This window comes from Mastomys coucha, unplaced genomic scaffold (assembly GCF_008632895.1).
Source record: "Mastomys coucha isolate ucsf_1 unplaced genomic scaffold, UCSF_Mcou_1 pScaffold18, whole genome shotgun sequence".
In the NCBI taxonomy this organism is placed as follows: domain Eukaryota; kingdom Metazoa; phylum Chordata; class Mammalia; order Rodentia; family Muridae; genus Mastomys; species Mastomys coucha.
Window position 1 is genome coordinate 69228258 of NW_022196900.1, and position 15295 is coordinate 69243552.

General features: G+C 36.5%; 1 protein-coding gene across 1 annotated transcript in view; it reads left to right on the top strand.

Moving 5' to 3' along the window:
- The window catches only part of Faf1 (Fas associated factor 1), a 315310-nt gene that overhangs the window by 206411 nt on the left and 93604 nt on the right, over window positions 1-15295 (top strand). The window contains exon 15 of the mRNA XM_031378184.1: window positions 4621-4775. Coding sequence (XP_031234044.1) covers window positions 4621-4775 — 155 coding nt within the window. The remainder of the gene's footprint in view (window positions 1-4620; window positions 4776-15295) is intronic.

Below are 15295 nucleotides of genomic sequence, written 5' to 3' on the forward strand. Positions count from 1 at the left end.
TGGGGCTGAGGAGAGGGCCCAGTCGATACTTGTATATAGGGCTTTATTTGTAGCCTGAACTGAACCCTTGAACTCTACAAGGTGGATGGAGAGATCTGACTTGTAAGAGTTGTCCTCTATCCTCTACATTAAAGGATGTGGCTCACATGCACCTGGTAAGCACACACACAAAGTAATGAGATAAATTAAGTAATTAAAAAGTGAAGGACTAAAATAAGGCAACTGCAAAAGAACATTTTGGAGACAATTGAGAAAATTTTTATATGTGTTCTATTTTAGATATTATTGTAGCAGTATTAAATTATTTGGTGTAATGAAGATATAAGCAGATGTTTTATTCTACCAGGTGTTTGTATCAATAAATTGCTCATCAACTTAAAACAGGTTACAAGAGTAATAATAGTAATTCAGCAGTGGGAAGAGGACAAAGTCACATACCATGTTCTATAAAGGAAATTATTTAACACTCAATCTTCTTATACTGGAAAAAAATCAGCCAATATTTCTCCAAATTATCTGTCATATCAACATTAAAGTCACTGGAAGAACACAGATTATGTATGCCATGGTACTTGAAAACAAGCATTTCAAGTAGTACTTTGGCATATTCCGCTCTGCTCCCTCCCCTCTTCTCCCTTCCTCCCTCACCCCATCCTTCCTTTCTTTACCCTCCCCTTCCCTCTTCTCCCCTCCCCTTCTCCCCTCCCTTCCTTCCTTCCTTCCTTCCTTCCTTCCTTCTCTTCAGGGTCTCATACAACACAGGCTGGCCTTGCACTTGATATGTGGTTAAGGATCATCTTGACTTGTGACTCCTGATCCAATTGCCTCTGTTCCTAAGTGCTTGGGTTATAGACAACTATACTTGGTATATGCAGTGGTCAGGATTGAACTCAGGGCATCAGACATGGGAAGCAATCAATCTATCATCTGAACCACATTACCAACTTTTTCTTTCCATTCTAATGTTCTATAGTTTTGTGACATTATGTGTTAAAATTTGGTAGTCAGTGTAGCCGAAAGTCAATTCACATTGGTTACTGTCAGCTGTGCCATTTCTGAGTATCAGCCTAATACCATAGCTTCTAGATTTGATGGTGCTTAATACACTGAAGGCACAATTACCATCCCAGTCTCTGTTGCCAGAAGGAAAAATTCAGAGAGCTGCTTAAACTATGGACTATTTTCATGGCTATCATTTTTCTAGGAATCTTTATCTTAATAGAACTTTTATATATAGTAGTTGTTATAGGCTCAGTACAGTAAGTAAGTATTTTGTCTTCCCTCACGGGCAGTAGGTGACAGAGCTGGATTTGACCAGGATGTTCTTTGCCTATAATTTAATCTGATTTTTATATCCCAAGTTAAGAGTATGTTCTGCTTATTTACTGTCATTGTAAAACAAGGAAAAAAACTACTTGTATTGGAAATTTACCATGTAAGAAAAGCAAGCCTAAGAATATTCAGTTTCCTCTGTGAACACTGCTCTGGGTACTCTTTTTACCATCTTTCTCCCATTCCACTTAGGACTTAAGTGAGAAGTTTACGTGTGTTTTCCTGGCATCTTGTGTTTAACAGTGTCAGGGTTTGTGTCCCTGGAAGGAAAACTGTTTCTCCAGAGCCTTTCTCTCCCAGCTTCCAGTGAAAAGAGGAGCACAGGGAGCCAGGCGCTTTCCACAAAGCATTGCCTCCACAAAGGCAAGATTAAGGGTTTACAGAGAGGTCAATGTGGGTTTTTCTCTAACTAAACACTTTCCTAAAGTTTCCTTGTGGAAAAATAATGAAGTCATCTCAGAGTTTTTAAAGAATTTTTATTTCTTTTTCACCGTCTGCATTCGCTTGTCTTCTCAGCATGGATGTTTAATCTTCCTAGGCTTTGTGAATTGGCCCAAATGAATAAGTGGTGAGCTGTCTCTCTAGGAGCTAGAGGCTTATTCTAAGGGCCTAATCACTGAGTAAACACATCTTTGCCCTCCCTCTCACAAACGCGATATAATAGTCGAGATTCTAGCACAGTAACCTGGATATTGCAGGGACCCATGCTTTGAAATGCAGAATCCCTGATCCTCCAAAACAGACAGTGCCTGGTCTCCGCCTGCCTCTTTCTTCTTTTTAAAATTAAATATTGCCAAAGAGATGCTTTTTTTATTGCTTGATATTGTGCATTAGCACCCTGGATTTCCAAGTTTAGTTTCAGTCAACACTATCAGCTGCACTTATAGGGAACTCTGCATGTTGGGTGTCTTAGTAACCTCTTGGGCACATATGTGTTTGGTTTGGGAGATCATTTAAATTAAATCAGTGAGATAGCAATGCAAATCACTAATCTCTTTCCCAAAGTCTAAATGTTCCTTTGCAGTGTTCTTGGGAGAAGTAAGCATTTTAACGATTTAGCTATTGCTATTGTTTGATTAAAAATCTGCTGATTTAAAAATGGACAGCTCTCTTGTTCCCACTCATTATATGTAGTTGCTGAGATACGATCTAGATGAATTAGAAGTTGACATCCCTCTGTCGACTCAGCTAGAAAGCTAAAAAGAAAAGCCCTGAATTTGTTAGTGCAGCCAGGTTGGAGTTTCTTTCTCTGAAGCCAGAGATTCTTGATTCACTTAATAAAAAACAGATTTAGTATTTATCTCTGACATTTGGTGTCTTTTTTGCCAGGGGGCTGTGGTTAAGATCAGTATTAGGGTGTATTTGCTGTAACAGGCTATGTAACCTATGCTAGTTGAAAGAGCCAAAGAAAACTGCTAGATCCAGGACTGGCTCTTTAGAGAAACTTTGTCTAGAGGAGAAACTTTTAAACAATTATAGTACTAATGGGGAGAGCTAGAAGCCAGCCAGAAAAGGAAGCTCTTAACTCTGACTGAGGGAATTAAGGGGAGTTCATAGAAGCATTTGCCTTGAGCCTTTAAGGATGAGTGGAATTTGCCAGATAAGTATCTCTCCAACAATGTGCCTGATTACAAACTTTCTAGAAGGCCAGTTACTGTTATCTGTAGTCCTTAACAAAGGTGAAGAATTCCTTAGTCTGTTCTGTTCATCATTTTATTGACTATGTGTCCTGCTGGGTCTGACACAATGGGAATTTCAACAAATGCTTATTGAAAGAAAGAATAAACGAATTAACACCTAGAATCATGGTGGGATCAGCTGAGCTATTTATAGCCAGGCATCCTATCCTTATTCCAGTTACATGCTGTCCCTGAGGCCCTGCTCACTGTGTCATGTGAATTCTGCCATCTCTGTTTTACACAAGTACTCCACATACCTCTTGATTACAGAGTGTGTCCAATTCCCATGTGACTATTCTAGTAACAGAAAGAGTACTAGACCTGGATTCAGACAATCTAGGTTCCAGTTCTAGCTGAATTTCTTACTGACTCACTGGAAGATGGAATAAGTCATTTCTAAACTTGAGTTTCCTCATATGCTAATGAGGTTATGACTACGTGCTTTACAGATACACTCTGGAGATTTATGTAAATAATAATTGCAAAAGTAAGTGTATCCTGATTATAATAGATTATTTTACAAAATTATTTCTGCCTATGTTAGTTATTCTCATCTGATACAAAATTGTGCTTTGAAGAAAGAATGTTCATGATTACTTTTGTATTATTTTTTAATCTAATTTCTTAATCAGTATTGTTGTAAGCATCAGACTTTGTTAGCCTTTCACCAGCCTGACCCTTCTGTTTAGACACTTTCTTTTGTTGAGAATCCCACACAGCACGTTTTCATTTACTGTCATTACACCCTTATTTCATATGAAAAGGAAGAAAAGAAAAGAAAAGAAAAGAAAAGAAAGATCCCCTCACCTCTTTGAAGTCTTTCTTTGATAGGATTTCACAAAGAAGTTTGTATCCTTATGAATGTCTTCCTTATTATATATATCCCCTGCCATAAATTTTTATCTTTCTTTTTTTCTGATAACTGTGACTGTTCTTAGACTCAGCACTAAAAAGTGAATGAACAAATACTTCCATCCTTTCTTTGCTGTCATTGTAACACTTAAGACACTGCAAATTATCTTGTTTAATTTTATGGACTGTCCCTATGACAAAAGACACTTGAGAGCAGATGTCATTTCTTATGGACTAAATGTTTTTTTTTTCTTGTTTTTTTCAAGTAGCAATTGAATGCTACATACTCTTTAATAGAGGCACATGTTAAGAACTTATAAATTATCTGTTGAATTAAAATTAAAAAGTTCATTTTAAACTTTTTCCAAGTAGAACATATTTTTGAGGGATTTTGCTGTCTTTGTGAATAGTTTAGAGTTAATATAGTATGCATTAAATATGAAGAATGTTAAAAATATTTTATTTAAGTAAAGTGCAGTTCTGTAGCAATTCTCAAATTAGGCTTGCACATGTTAATAGAAATCTAAGGTTGTGATCTCTAAAACTTTTTGAGCATCCTAACCTCTTTAGAGTATAAGCACATAAAATGTATTGAGGGTAGTAGATGCTCTGGGAACCCTGAAGATATGGTGTGCTTTTAGGGAGGAGCATTTAAATTGTCTTTGCTGTTCATAGACACTGATTGAGCCTTTCTTGGATTCTAGAAGTCTTATTTTAGTGGATATTTTAATTGACTGGTCTTTTCTCTTCTTTTCAGAGAAAGCTGCTTGCTATCTACCTCCACCATGATGAAAGTGTACTAACCAACGTGTTCTGCTCACAAATGCTTTGTGCTGAATCCATTGTTTCTTATCTGAGTCAAAATTTTATAACCTGGGCTTGGGATCTGACAAAGGACACCAACAGAGCAAGGTAATACTGTTATTCACAAGTTGTAAGTTGGGTTTCTATTTAAAAAAAAAAGTCCTGCATTTGACTTCTCCCATCATCATTATGAATGTTCTCCAGCCTTACCATCACACGCTTTTCCAGTACACTTCAGTAGATAAAATCTATTATAGCTAACACAGTTATTACAAATATGAAAATATATTTTATAAAACCCTTCTTAAATTAAAAAAATAGCATGAAAAAAGTATTTTTGTCTTTTATTCCACACCCAGGCAGAGTACATTTCTAGTAAGTTGTTGATTATTTAAAGAAAATCTGTTGTTATTATGTTCATAAAAAAAGCAAAGCAAATCTAATAGTAATTCTAGTAATAAGTTTTTGGGTTTTTTGATTTTCTTTAAATAACCTCAGTGAAGAAGGCAGAACATCCTGCACTACTCCAGTGGAGTTGGGAATAGCTTTACTCTAGCATATGCTAATTGATCTAATCGCTTTATTGCACACATTCTTTTGCACACAGCCAGCAGGGCATCCATATTCTCCATAGGAGGAAAAAAAAAGCCTTTTTCTAGTTGTCACCATAAAACTTAGTTTGCTGATCATAATATCTGTGGTAAATAATTCTTCGTAATCTGCCTCTCACATTATTTTTTCTGAAATATTTTTTATCGTGTTTAATTACACTGTGGCCATAACATCCCATCATGCTACATTTGGTGTGTTAACAGTCATAATCACAGACTTATAAACAGGGAGGAAGATTAAATTAATTCACTTCAAAGCAGTCCTATCATAGTTCCTTAACAAGCAATTATAGAACAATTAGAAAACATTTGATTTGTCTTTTTATTATCTTATGGCTGGCTGGAGTTTGGATCATTATTCAGAGTTAATTTTATATAATCTGGATCTGAAACGATTCTTTCCTTAACCATGAGGCAAAAGAACGGTGGAACAATTTTTTCATCTAATAACTTCATTTCTTTAAGCAAATGGTTAGGAAATTTTCTAGGATGACTTGGTTCCGCCTTGGAAATGTTCCCTGTTATACATAAATAAAGAACCTTTAGCACCTGTATTTGTTTAAATTAAATCAGGTTATTATTCACACTCAGTTAAAGGTGATGAAAAGCAGTGCCAAAAACAGATAAAAATGCAGCATCGACGGTCTTTCACGAGGCAAAATATGTAGACCAAGGACTTGGCTAAATCTTTTGCCATTCACTAGCAGTCAGGACTCTCCTTTTCTTTTATCCACAGCTCGGTGGAGAAGGAAACACTATTTCTGAACCATCTGTAGTGGCTAAGTTCAGCTGGCTACCTGCTGTCATTTTGTTCTATCCTCTATTTAATTCCTTAGTTCCTTTTATTTTACAATGACAAAAAATAGCAGTGTAGATTCTTTTGAAAAACAGTGTTTGAGGGTTTTTTTTATGACTAGCAATCAACAGCCATGTAATTGCTTTGTTATGTTTTACTAAAGAAGTCTGTTAAGTAGCACAACTTTGATACACTAGTAATAAGAGTTTGCAGGTTACAGAGACACCTGTGGTGACCAAAGCGACAGAAGCTGCTTATTAGAAAGAGCCTGTACAGCTGTGTCCTATTAACTCCTTATGACACTTTAAAAAAAAAAAAAAGATTGTTTAACTATTTCACAGTGAATTGCAGGACTGAGAAGTATGGTAGGCAATTTCAATCCACATTTTAAGAAATATGGTATCCTTTCTTGTCTTAAAAGTAAGAAATGATACTAAAGACTAAAAGAAACATCTGGAAATTCAGTTTAAGGAACATTGATAGAAACTACAAATGGGGCATTACAGTGAAAGACAGTGGAAACTATCTGTATAATTTAAGATGATTATTGTGTTCCGTTTCTTTCCATGAAAGTAGCAGATAGACTGCTGTAACTATTTTTGATGAACAGTCCCATCATTATTATTAAGGCAAATTGGAAAATGCATATTTTAAAAATACAAGATAAAAGTTCATTAAAATAACTTATCCTCCAAATGGCAAAAGCGGATTTCCTTTGATCTATAAAACTGTAAGATAATTAGGTTGATTTATTGCCACAGATTTCATATTACCTATCATAGATTCATTTAAAGAAAATTGTTTAATTGGATTTCCTGCTGCATGATCCTTCTGAGAATATTTTATATCACATATATCCAGATGTTTATCAGGAAAAATGATTGCATTATTCATTTGATTCTTTTCACTTTCACTTTTCAATTGTCATTCTCAATTCAGTAAAATATTGCATGTATTAATATTTATTGACCAGTGAGCTATATCCTTAAAGGGGTTAGAGCATCAGTTGTATATTACTAGATTACTGAATTAGGAAATTTACATTTACAAAGATAGAGATTCCCCCCCCTCAATCAAAAGATTCATACTATGTTTCCTTCTAACTAGGATTTAATATCTGCCTGTCATCTGTCCATCTTCCTTCCTGCCTTCCTATCTTCCTGCTTTCCTGCCTCCTACCTCAGGTAGCCCAAGCTGACCTCAAGCTCAGTTTTGTGGTGTTGGGGGTTGAACCCAGAGTTTCAAATACACTCTGCAAGCATGCTGCCAACTATGGCTAGCCTTACACTGTGATTTCTTTATAATAGATATAGAATATTTGGAAATAAATTATTTTTTAAGATTTATTTATTTATTTTATGCATATGAGTACACACTGTAGCTGTACAGATAGTTGTGAGCCTTCAACTTTTTTAGGACCTCTGCTCACTCTGGTCAAGCCTGCTTACTCTGATTTGTTTGCTCAGGCCCAAAGATCTGTTTATTATGATAAATAAGTACACTGTAGCTGTCTTCAGATACACTAGAAGAGGGCGTCAGATCTCATTACTGGTGGTTGTGAGCCACCATGTAGTTGCTGGGATTTGAACTCAGGACCTTCGGAAGAGCAGTCGCTGCTCTTACCCAGTGAGCCATCTCACCAGCTCTCTGGAAATAAATTCTTGATAGTTCTTCAGGCTGTCGCAGCTAAACAATCATATAAATGTAGATAATCCTACATCTGAACTGTTTAGATGGTTCCTTGATAGCTTTATGCGACTATATCTAATGTTATACCTCTGGATATTAATGTCCAAGATGAGAATGAACATGCTGATCAAATACTATTCTTACTTAAGAAATATTATAATTAAGTCCATAGGAATGTCAGTCCTCTGGAAGGAGCTAAAGGGGTTTGCAAGCCCATAGGAAGAACAATGTCAACTAGCCAGACCCACAGAGCTCCCAGGGAATGAACCACCAACCGAAGAGTACACATGGAGGGACTCATGGCTCCAGCTGCATATGTAGCAGAGGATGGCCTTCTCTGCCATCAGTGGGAGGGGAGGCCCTTGGTCCAATGGAGGAGGCTCAGTGCCCCAGCGTAGGGGAATGTCAGGGTGGTGCGCTGGGAGTGGGTTGGGGGGAGCACCCTCATAGAAGCAGGGGGGTGGGGGGAAGGGATGGGGGTTGCAGAGGGGAAACCGGGAAGGGGGAAAACATTTGAAATGTAAATAAATAAAATAATCAATAAAAATAATAAAAATAATTTAAAAAAAAGAAATGTCAGTCCTCCAGTCACAATTTGCTATGAACATTATATCTATATAGATGATGAGTGAAAGATACTGAACCAAGTGGGTGCTTTGGGTTTTTTATAGATATGAGTGAGAGTCACACTAATATAAATTAATTTCCTGATTTGTCTAACAATTTTTAATGGTTTTTTATTTTGTAAATATTATTTTGAGACAGAACCTCATCATATAACTAAGACTATTATCTGCCTTTTGGGTGCTTTGTTTTTAAGTTCATACCACCATGCCTTGTTGAGGAATGGATTGTTAAACAATAAGTTGTTTTGTGTTTATTTGAATTTCTAACATCTAAAGTGATGCAAATAACTATCTAGGTAGAACAATCTGTCAGTACAAAATAAATTACAATGAAGTCTGTATTGAATATGGAACATTCTAAATCTAAACTGAGATCCCAAACTTTAGTAGCATTGAGTAGCATCTTCTCCCTTACTAAATGTGATCTCCTAGAGAAGCTTGTTTTTATTAAGCACCTAGGAAATAAACACATGTATCTAATTCCACCTGAAAATGTTGCTTATAATTTCAAGGTTTCTTATTTAAATGTGCTTTCTTAGTTGGAAAGGTCTGTAGTCTTATTGGTTGTAGTATAGTTGGATTTTTAGAGCCTTTCATTTTACAGAAATAGAGAGTCCTTGGTAGTCTTCAGAGGTGCTAAAAGATATACTTTCCTACCTGTCCATTTGACTAGAATTCTTGATAGAAATATAAGATACATGTATAAGTGAAAGAATTAGACAAGTCCAGATGTTACTAAACAAGGAAATTCTATAAACCATTTCGAAAGAAATGTAAAAATTCTTTTACTAAACTTATTTTATGTGCTTCAACATTTTGCCTACATATGTTTGCACCAGTGCCGTGCCTGGCAGTCATGGAAGTCGGAAGAGGTGATTGGATCCCCTGGAAATGGAGTTAGGGATAATGGTTGTGAAACCACAATTTGGGTGTTGGGAATGAAACTTGGGTCCTCTGTAAGAGCAACACTTGATCTTAACCACTGAGCCCTTGCCTCATCCCCTAAAAAAAACTACCTTGAGAAAATATCTGTATTCCTCAGTGTTTAATCACTGAGTACATACTTTCTGAGTGTTTAATGTGAATCAGAATTGATGCTGAGAAGCTGAGAATGAAATGCTAAACAGCATACAATAGTAGCCCTCAGTGATAGTAAGCAGGGTCAACAAAGTAATCTGTAAAGTGTGTCCAGAGTGTTCAGAAGTAAGGTTCATTGTGAATTCCTGTACTTCAGAAGGTCTCAGAATGACTTGAAAGAGATAATATAGAGAGAGAGAAAATAAAATGCCAAATAATACTCATTCTATTCAAAGATGTGCATATTAGCATTTCTGCAGATGTAGAAAAGTATGCTGCTATTTAAAGCATCATAACTGAGTGTTTGGAGTGGAGTCAGTGGCTAAGATAATTATAGGCAGAGGCGGAGCTACCAGCTGATATATGTATGATCTGAACCAGGCTGAGAATTAACTTCACCCATCTGGGATAGAGAGATCGAAAGAAGTTTTTAATAGTGATTTAATTCAGTATTGGCATATTCCTAGTCAGCAGAGCAGAGATCTATTGTCTCTTTGGATGTGTAACAACAGAAAAATATCATGGAGTCAGCTAATACAATTTAAAAAAAAATTTTTTTTATTATAGTGTATTCTTAGTGAGTTAATACTTAGCTCTGGAAGAATAATTATTTAAAATTTAAGAATAGATGTCAACCTTCAGAAGTCTCGCAGCTCCCAGCCAATTCCTGTTACTTCACTCTGTGTTACTGCACTTTCTATATGTCCCCATAATATTTCTAAGATGACTAACTTCAAGAGTACTTATTCTGAAGCCGGGCGTGGTGGCGCACGCCTTTAATCCCAGCACTTGGGAGGCAGAGGCAGGTGGATTTCTGAGTTCGAGGCCAGCCTGGTCTACAGAGTGAGCTCCAGGACAGCCAGGGCTATACAGAGAAACCCTGTCTCGAAAAACCAAAAAAAAAAAAAAAAAAAAAAAAAAAAAAAAGAGTACTTATTCTGTTGTATAGTGTTTCCCTGCTAGATTGTCATACCCCTGGGGTGTTGTGTCTATAATCTCATTACTTTGCACAGTGCAAAGAAGCAAGTACTATATTGGTAATAAGTAAATAATCTCTTGTAGGCGTGTTTTAAAAAAAATGGTAAAAGTGCACGACCTTGAGTAATGGTAAGAAAATTAGACTTGCTGTTGTGTTTCTAATTGTATCCTCTTCCCCTGAAGCCACTAATAGGTATATTAAAAATAAAGCCTTGCTTTCCATTACAAAATGAACAATAATAACTACAAAAATGCCCTAACTTAACAGTTTTCTACTGGCCCCAGAAGACCATGCCCTGTGCTTGTGTGCGCCTGGGCTATCTGGCAAAGGGCTTGACTCCCAACCTAGATGAATTCATCTAGTGGTTCCTGGATTTATTTTCTCAGCTTTTACCAAATCTCTGATATCCCAAAAGCAATTGGACATTCAAACGGGGCCATTCTGTGAGTGCATTGAACCTCCTACAGTGGTAGTTGCATTAATAAAAGTAAACATCTATAGGAAGAGATTATCGGACTGGCCATATGTTGAGTTATATACTGGGGCCACAAGAACCTTTCATCCTAACAGCGGAAGTTTGCAGAAACTTGAAATAACATAACAAACCCAAGGACAAAAATTCAAATAGAATTATATCTGTGGACACTGGTATTAACTGTGCATATCATTTGAGCACTATCTGAATTATCCTAATAAGGCAGTATAAAGCACTAGCACAATAAGTATTAGTTTTTCTTGCTTCTGTTAAATCTCTTTGGATATCTGTTTGGTTCATGAGAAGAGTGCCATGAAAGACCTCCACTTTGAGTGCCTTCTAGCCTGAAGGTGCTTCGTTAAGGAAGATCACATCACAGTTGTGTCGTCTGTAAAGCACAATATTAACCAGAAATCTGTAGAGATTAATAGGTATCTCTTCTCATTAGAAGCGCCTGAAAGGCAACACTGGTATACAATACCAAGTAGTAAAAAACCTAAAATCAAACATTGAGTTTGTCTAGGATAGTGCCAGCTCGATATTCTGGGACTTATAATTATTTTTAAAAATAAATTGCTTATTTAAATTCTTACAAAATATTTTACACAAAATAGTAAATCAGGTATTGTACATTATTTCTAAAAACAGAGTGTTGAAAGTAACTACTTCAACTAGGAAGTTCTGATAATGCCTAGATTACACAGTTTGCATGTAACACATACAGCATTGCATCAAATTTTGTATACACAGTTAATACAAGTGTTTATAGACATAATTCTATTACCTGTGGATATCAGCTTTTGAACTTCTGCCCCAGGTTTGTTATTTCAAGTTTCTGCAAACTTCCGCTGTTAGGATGACAGGTACTTGTTAGCCTTAATACTCAAGCGATAGTTTTCCACATTACTTAATCTTAGGCAAGAGTTAGTTGACTTAAAGCACTTATCATCAGTAGGTTGTCTTCATCTGTATTTCCATCTCAGTAATTAGTCATATTCACAGTGGCTTACCCTTAATTCCGAACTCCTTGGTGGTTCATGCCTGGCTGAAGCCTAACTGATGATGTTACTCTAACTCTCTACTTCCATTTAATCCAGCAGATACAGCCCAGGTGCAGGGACTGCATGAAAGACATGAGGAGTGTTAATTTCCAGCTGGTAATCTAGGAGCTAATAGGAGTTCTGCAGAGTTATCTGATAAAACAGATGAATGTGTTGTGGTCTGAGTACTAAGACTTCCAGAGAGGCGTCCTGCTGGACTTCCATATCATTTTCCAAATACAGCTATATTTCTTTGTGCAACATTTTCCTTCTAGTACTTTTAAAGGAAGTGTATTGCCATCCTAAACATCCCAGGTCAAAGGCTTAATTAATGCTTTAAAATAAAGGTTCCAAATCACCAGGAGAGTTTGTCATTTTCTCCCTGGTCTGTTTTGTGAAGCGGGAGGAGAGAAGGTGAGGAGGAACCCCTCCTGTTCCATGATTACATCCTGCCCACTCATTTTCTCCTTTTCTCCTCTGCTTTTGATTTTTAGTGGCGGTCTTAACAGAATGTCAAGATCAATTTGCAGCATGGTTTAACTCAAGGTTTGCAGTTCTGCCAGCAGCAATTGTCCCTGCAAACAATGCCGTGTGTTCTTGTAACTTCAGAAGCTTTTAGAAGGATCATGGCAAGGGCAGCATCTAATGACTTTATTAGTGTAGGGTTTCAAAATGGGTTCCGTAATTGTTCATATCTCTTTGTCAGCAAGTCATAATTACTGCTCAGCATTGTACAGGAGTGCACTTGTGAGTAGTTTCCTAATAGTACTGAAAGGAAGGGGAAGGGGCAATAGGTGAAAGGTGATGGCCTCTTACTATTAAGAGTAAGCCAGTCTCTATGCAGATGATGGTTAAACCATCTGCAATACATTCTTTACTCTTTAAAATTTTATTATCTTTTAAAATATCCTTTGAAGTGATTTAAGATTACCAGTTTATAAGCCATTCTTAGTTCAGTTTCAGTACGATCCATCCTACTTCCTAGTCCTGGAATTACAACTGCCTGATGGTACAGGAACTGTATTGTCCTAAGAATATTTATGGTACGAAAAATCTCATCTGTTCTCCATATTAATCTAATTACTGTTATTTAGGGAATATGCATTTAACTCATATAGTTGTCTCTAGGCAGTATATATGAGAATATAAAATAGGAGAATGCTAGGGGAAAAAAAACAGTACAAAAGCAATACTATTGAAATGCCAGCCAAAGATATAGCACTATAAATTTATGTTCATATTAAATCCTGCTTTTGTCATGTAACTGCTTAGTAAGTTGTTCTGTGTGTTTTTTTCTCGTAAGTCCTCTCTGCTTTGAATGCTCTAGATGTACAGAATTGAAAGCACCTTCACCTTTTTAAGATATGTGACATCTTAGTGTGATACAATGTCTTAGCACCTATGTGATCTGTGGTTAAATCTTACCTCCGGTGGCTCCTATCTTATACTTGAGAATATATAGAGTCAGAAATATGGCGTCAGTTACTTGGCCTAGTGTTTGTGTAAATTTCAAAACTTGAGTCAAAACTGTAACAAATTCTAAAAGATACTTGTAAAATGAAATATTTCAAAATACATATGTCATTATGTTCTTTGCTGTTTTTCTAGCTTGAAGTTGAAAAGGTTTGAGATTATTTTATTACTCATGTCTCTGTCAATATTAATCTTTTTTGTTAATTTTTTATTTTAAATACATGTTTATTTTAGAAATTATATTTACATCAATTTCCTTTTCTCTTTCCAACCCTTCTCCTACATACTTTCCCTTGTTCTGTCTCTCATTCATGACCTCTTTTTCCTTAAGTACTCTTACAGAGTCACACACATACAATCATTCCTCAGTACATAAAAACAAGTTGCTCAGTCTGTATAATGTTACCAATATGTATATAATCTTTGGGCTGACCTTTGATATTGGTAACCAATATCAATCAAGGGGCTCTTTTCACTGCGGCGACCATTTTGCCCACACTCACCATTCCCGAGTTGTGTAAAGTTCGTTGTCTGTGGTTGAGACCTCACAGGTTTTCCCTTTTCTGTGTTAGTGTGTCCACTGGTATCATCACAACTGGTCAAAATGGAGATGACAAGAAATTGTGTAGTCCTCATGTACGAGCCAGAGGAACATCTGTGTACAAGTCAGCAGGCTGCATCACTGTGAAGCCTCTTGTTTGTTTGTATGTGTATGTTTGTGTGTTGGAGACAAAGGTCTTACTAAAAGCCCTTGTGGCCGGGCGGTGGTGGAACACACCTTTGATCCCAGCACTTGAGAGGCAGAGGCAGGTGGATTTCTGAGTTCGAGGCCAGCCTGGTCTACAGAGGGAGTTCCAGGACAGCCAGGGCTATACAGAGAAACCCTGTCTCGAAAAAACAAACAAACAAACAAACAAACAAAAAAGCCCTTGTGACCATGAGAGAACAGGAACTTGTTATGAAGATCACCAGGGTGGCTTGGAACTCGCAGAGATTTGCCTGCCTCTGCTTCCCAAGTGCTGAGATTTAATCACTCACTCCTAGCTTCACTGTTAATCAGTTCTTATTTATAGTTGTTTCTGAAGGAGTGATTTTTACTGATTGTAGGTTCTATATAATTGAAATCAGTAGCATGCATCTCATCTCCTCTTCCACAATCATTGGTATGAAGTCAACCAGAAGAGGTATAAAAGAAATATATTAGTTCAATTAATAAAATATGTGGAAATTAGTTTCTCTGATATTTTGTCCGTATTTGCTTGTCAATCTGCATTGACTATGACTAGCAATTTTAATGACCTAATTTGCCAAATAGTATTGTTACTCATGGAAAAGTTCTAATGCTCTGGAATATTTAGGTAACTCATTATGGAAGATTTCAATTTCTTTTTCTCAGACATATGCCTATATATAATTCTGAAATTGTTAGCATTAGAATACCAGGGGGAAAGTGATAGTTGGATTTTTTTTTATTGTTTACTCTTTTTAAAGCTGTCTATCATTTTTATCTGCTAATGGCTATAGCCACAACTTAGAGAATCCTGAATAGATTACTTTATTCTCCTTGGCATATTCTCAGCACTATACTAGTACTTTGGGTTTTATTTTTAAGATAGGGTTTCACTGTATAGTCGTAGCTGTCCTTGAACTCACTACATATGCTGGCTGGTCTCAATTTGAACTCATATAAGTCCACCTACTTCTGCCTTCTGGATACTGAGATCTAAGGCATACACCACCACACCCGGTCTAAAGTAGTCTTAAATATTCATTCTACACTCCAAGATTTCATTGATCTGGATGAGATATAATTAAGAAAGGAGAAGCCATCAAAAAAAACAAATAATTCTGTTTTATGCTCT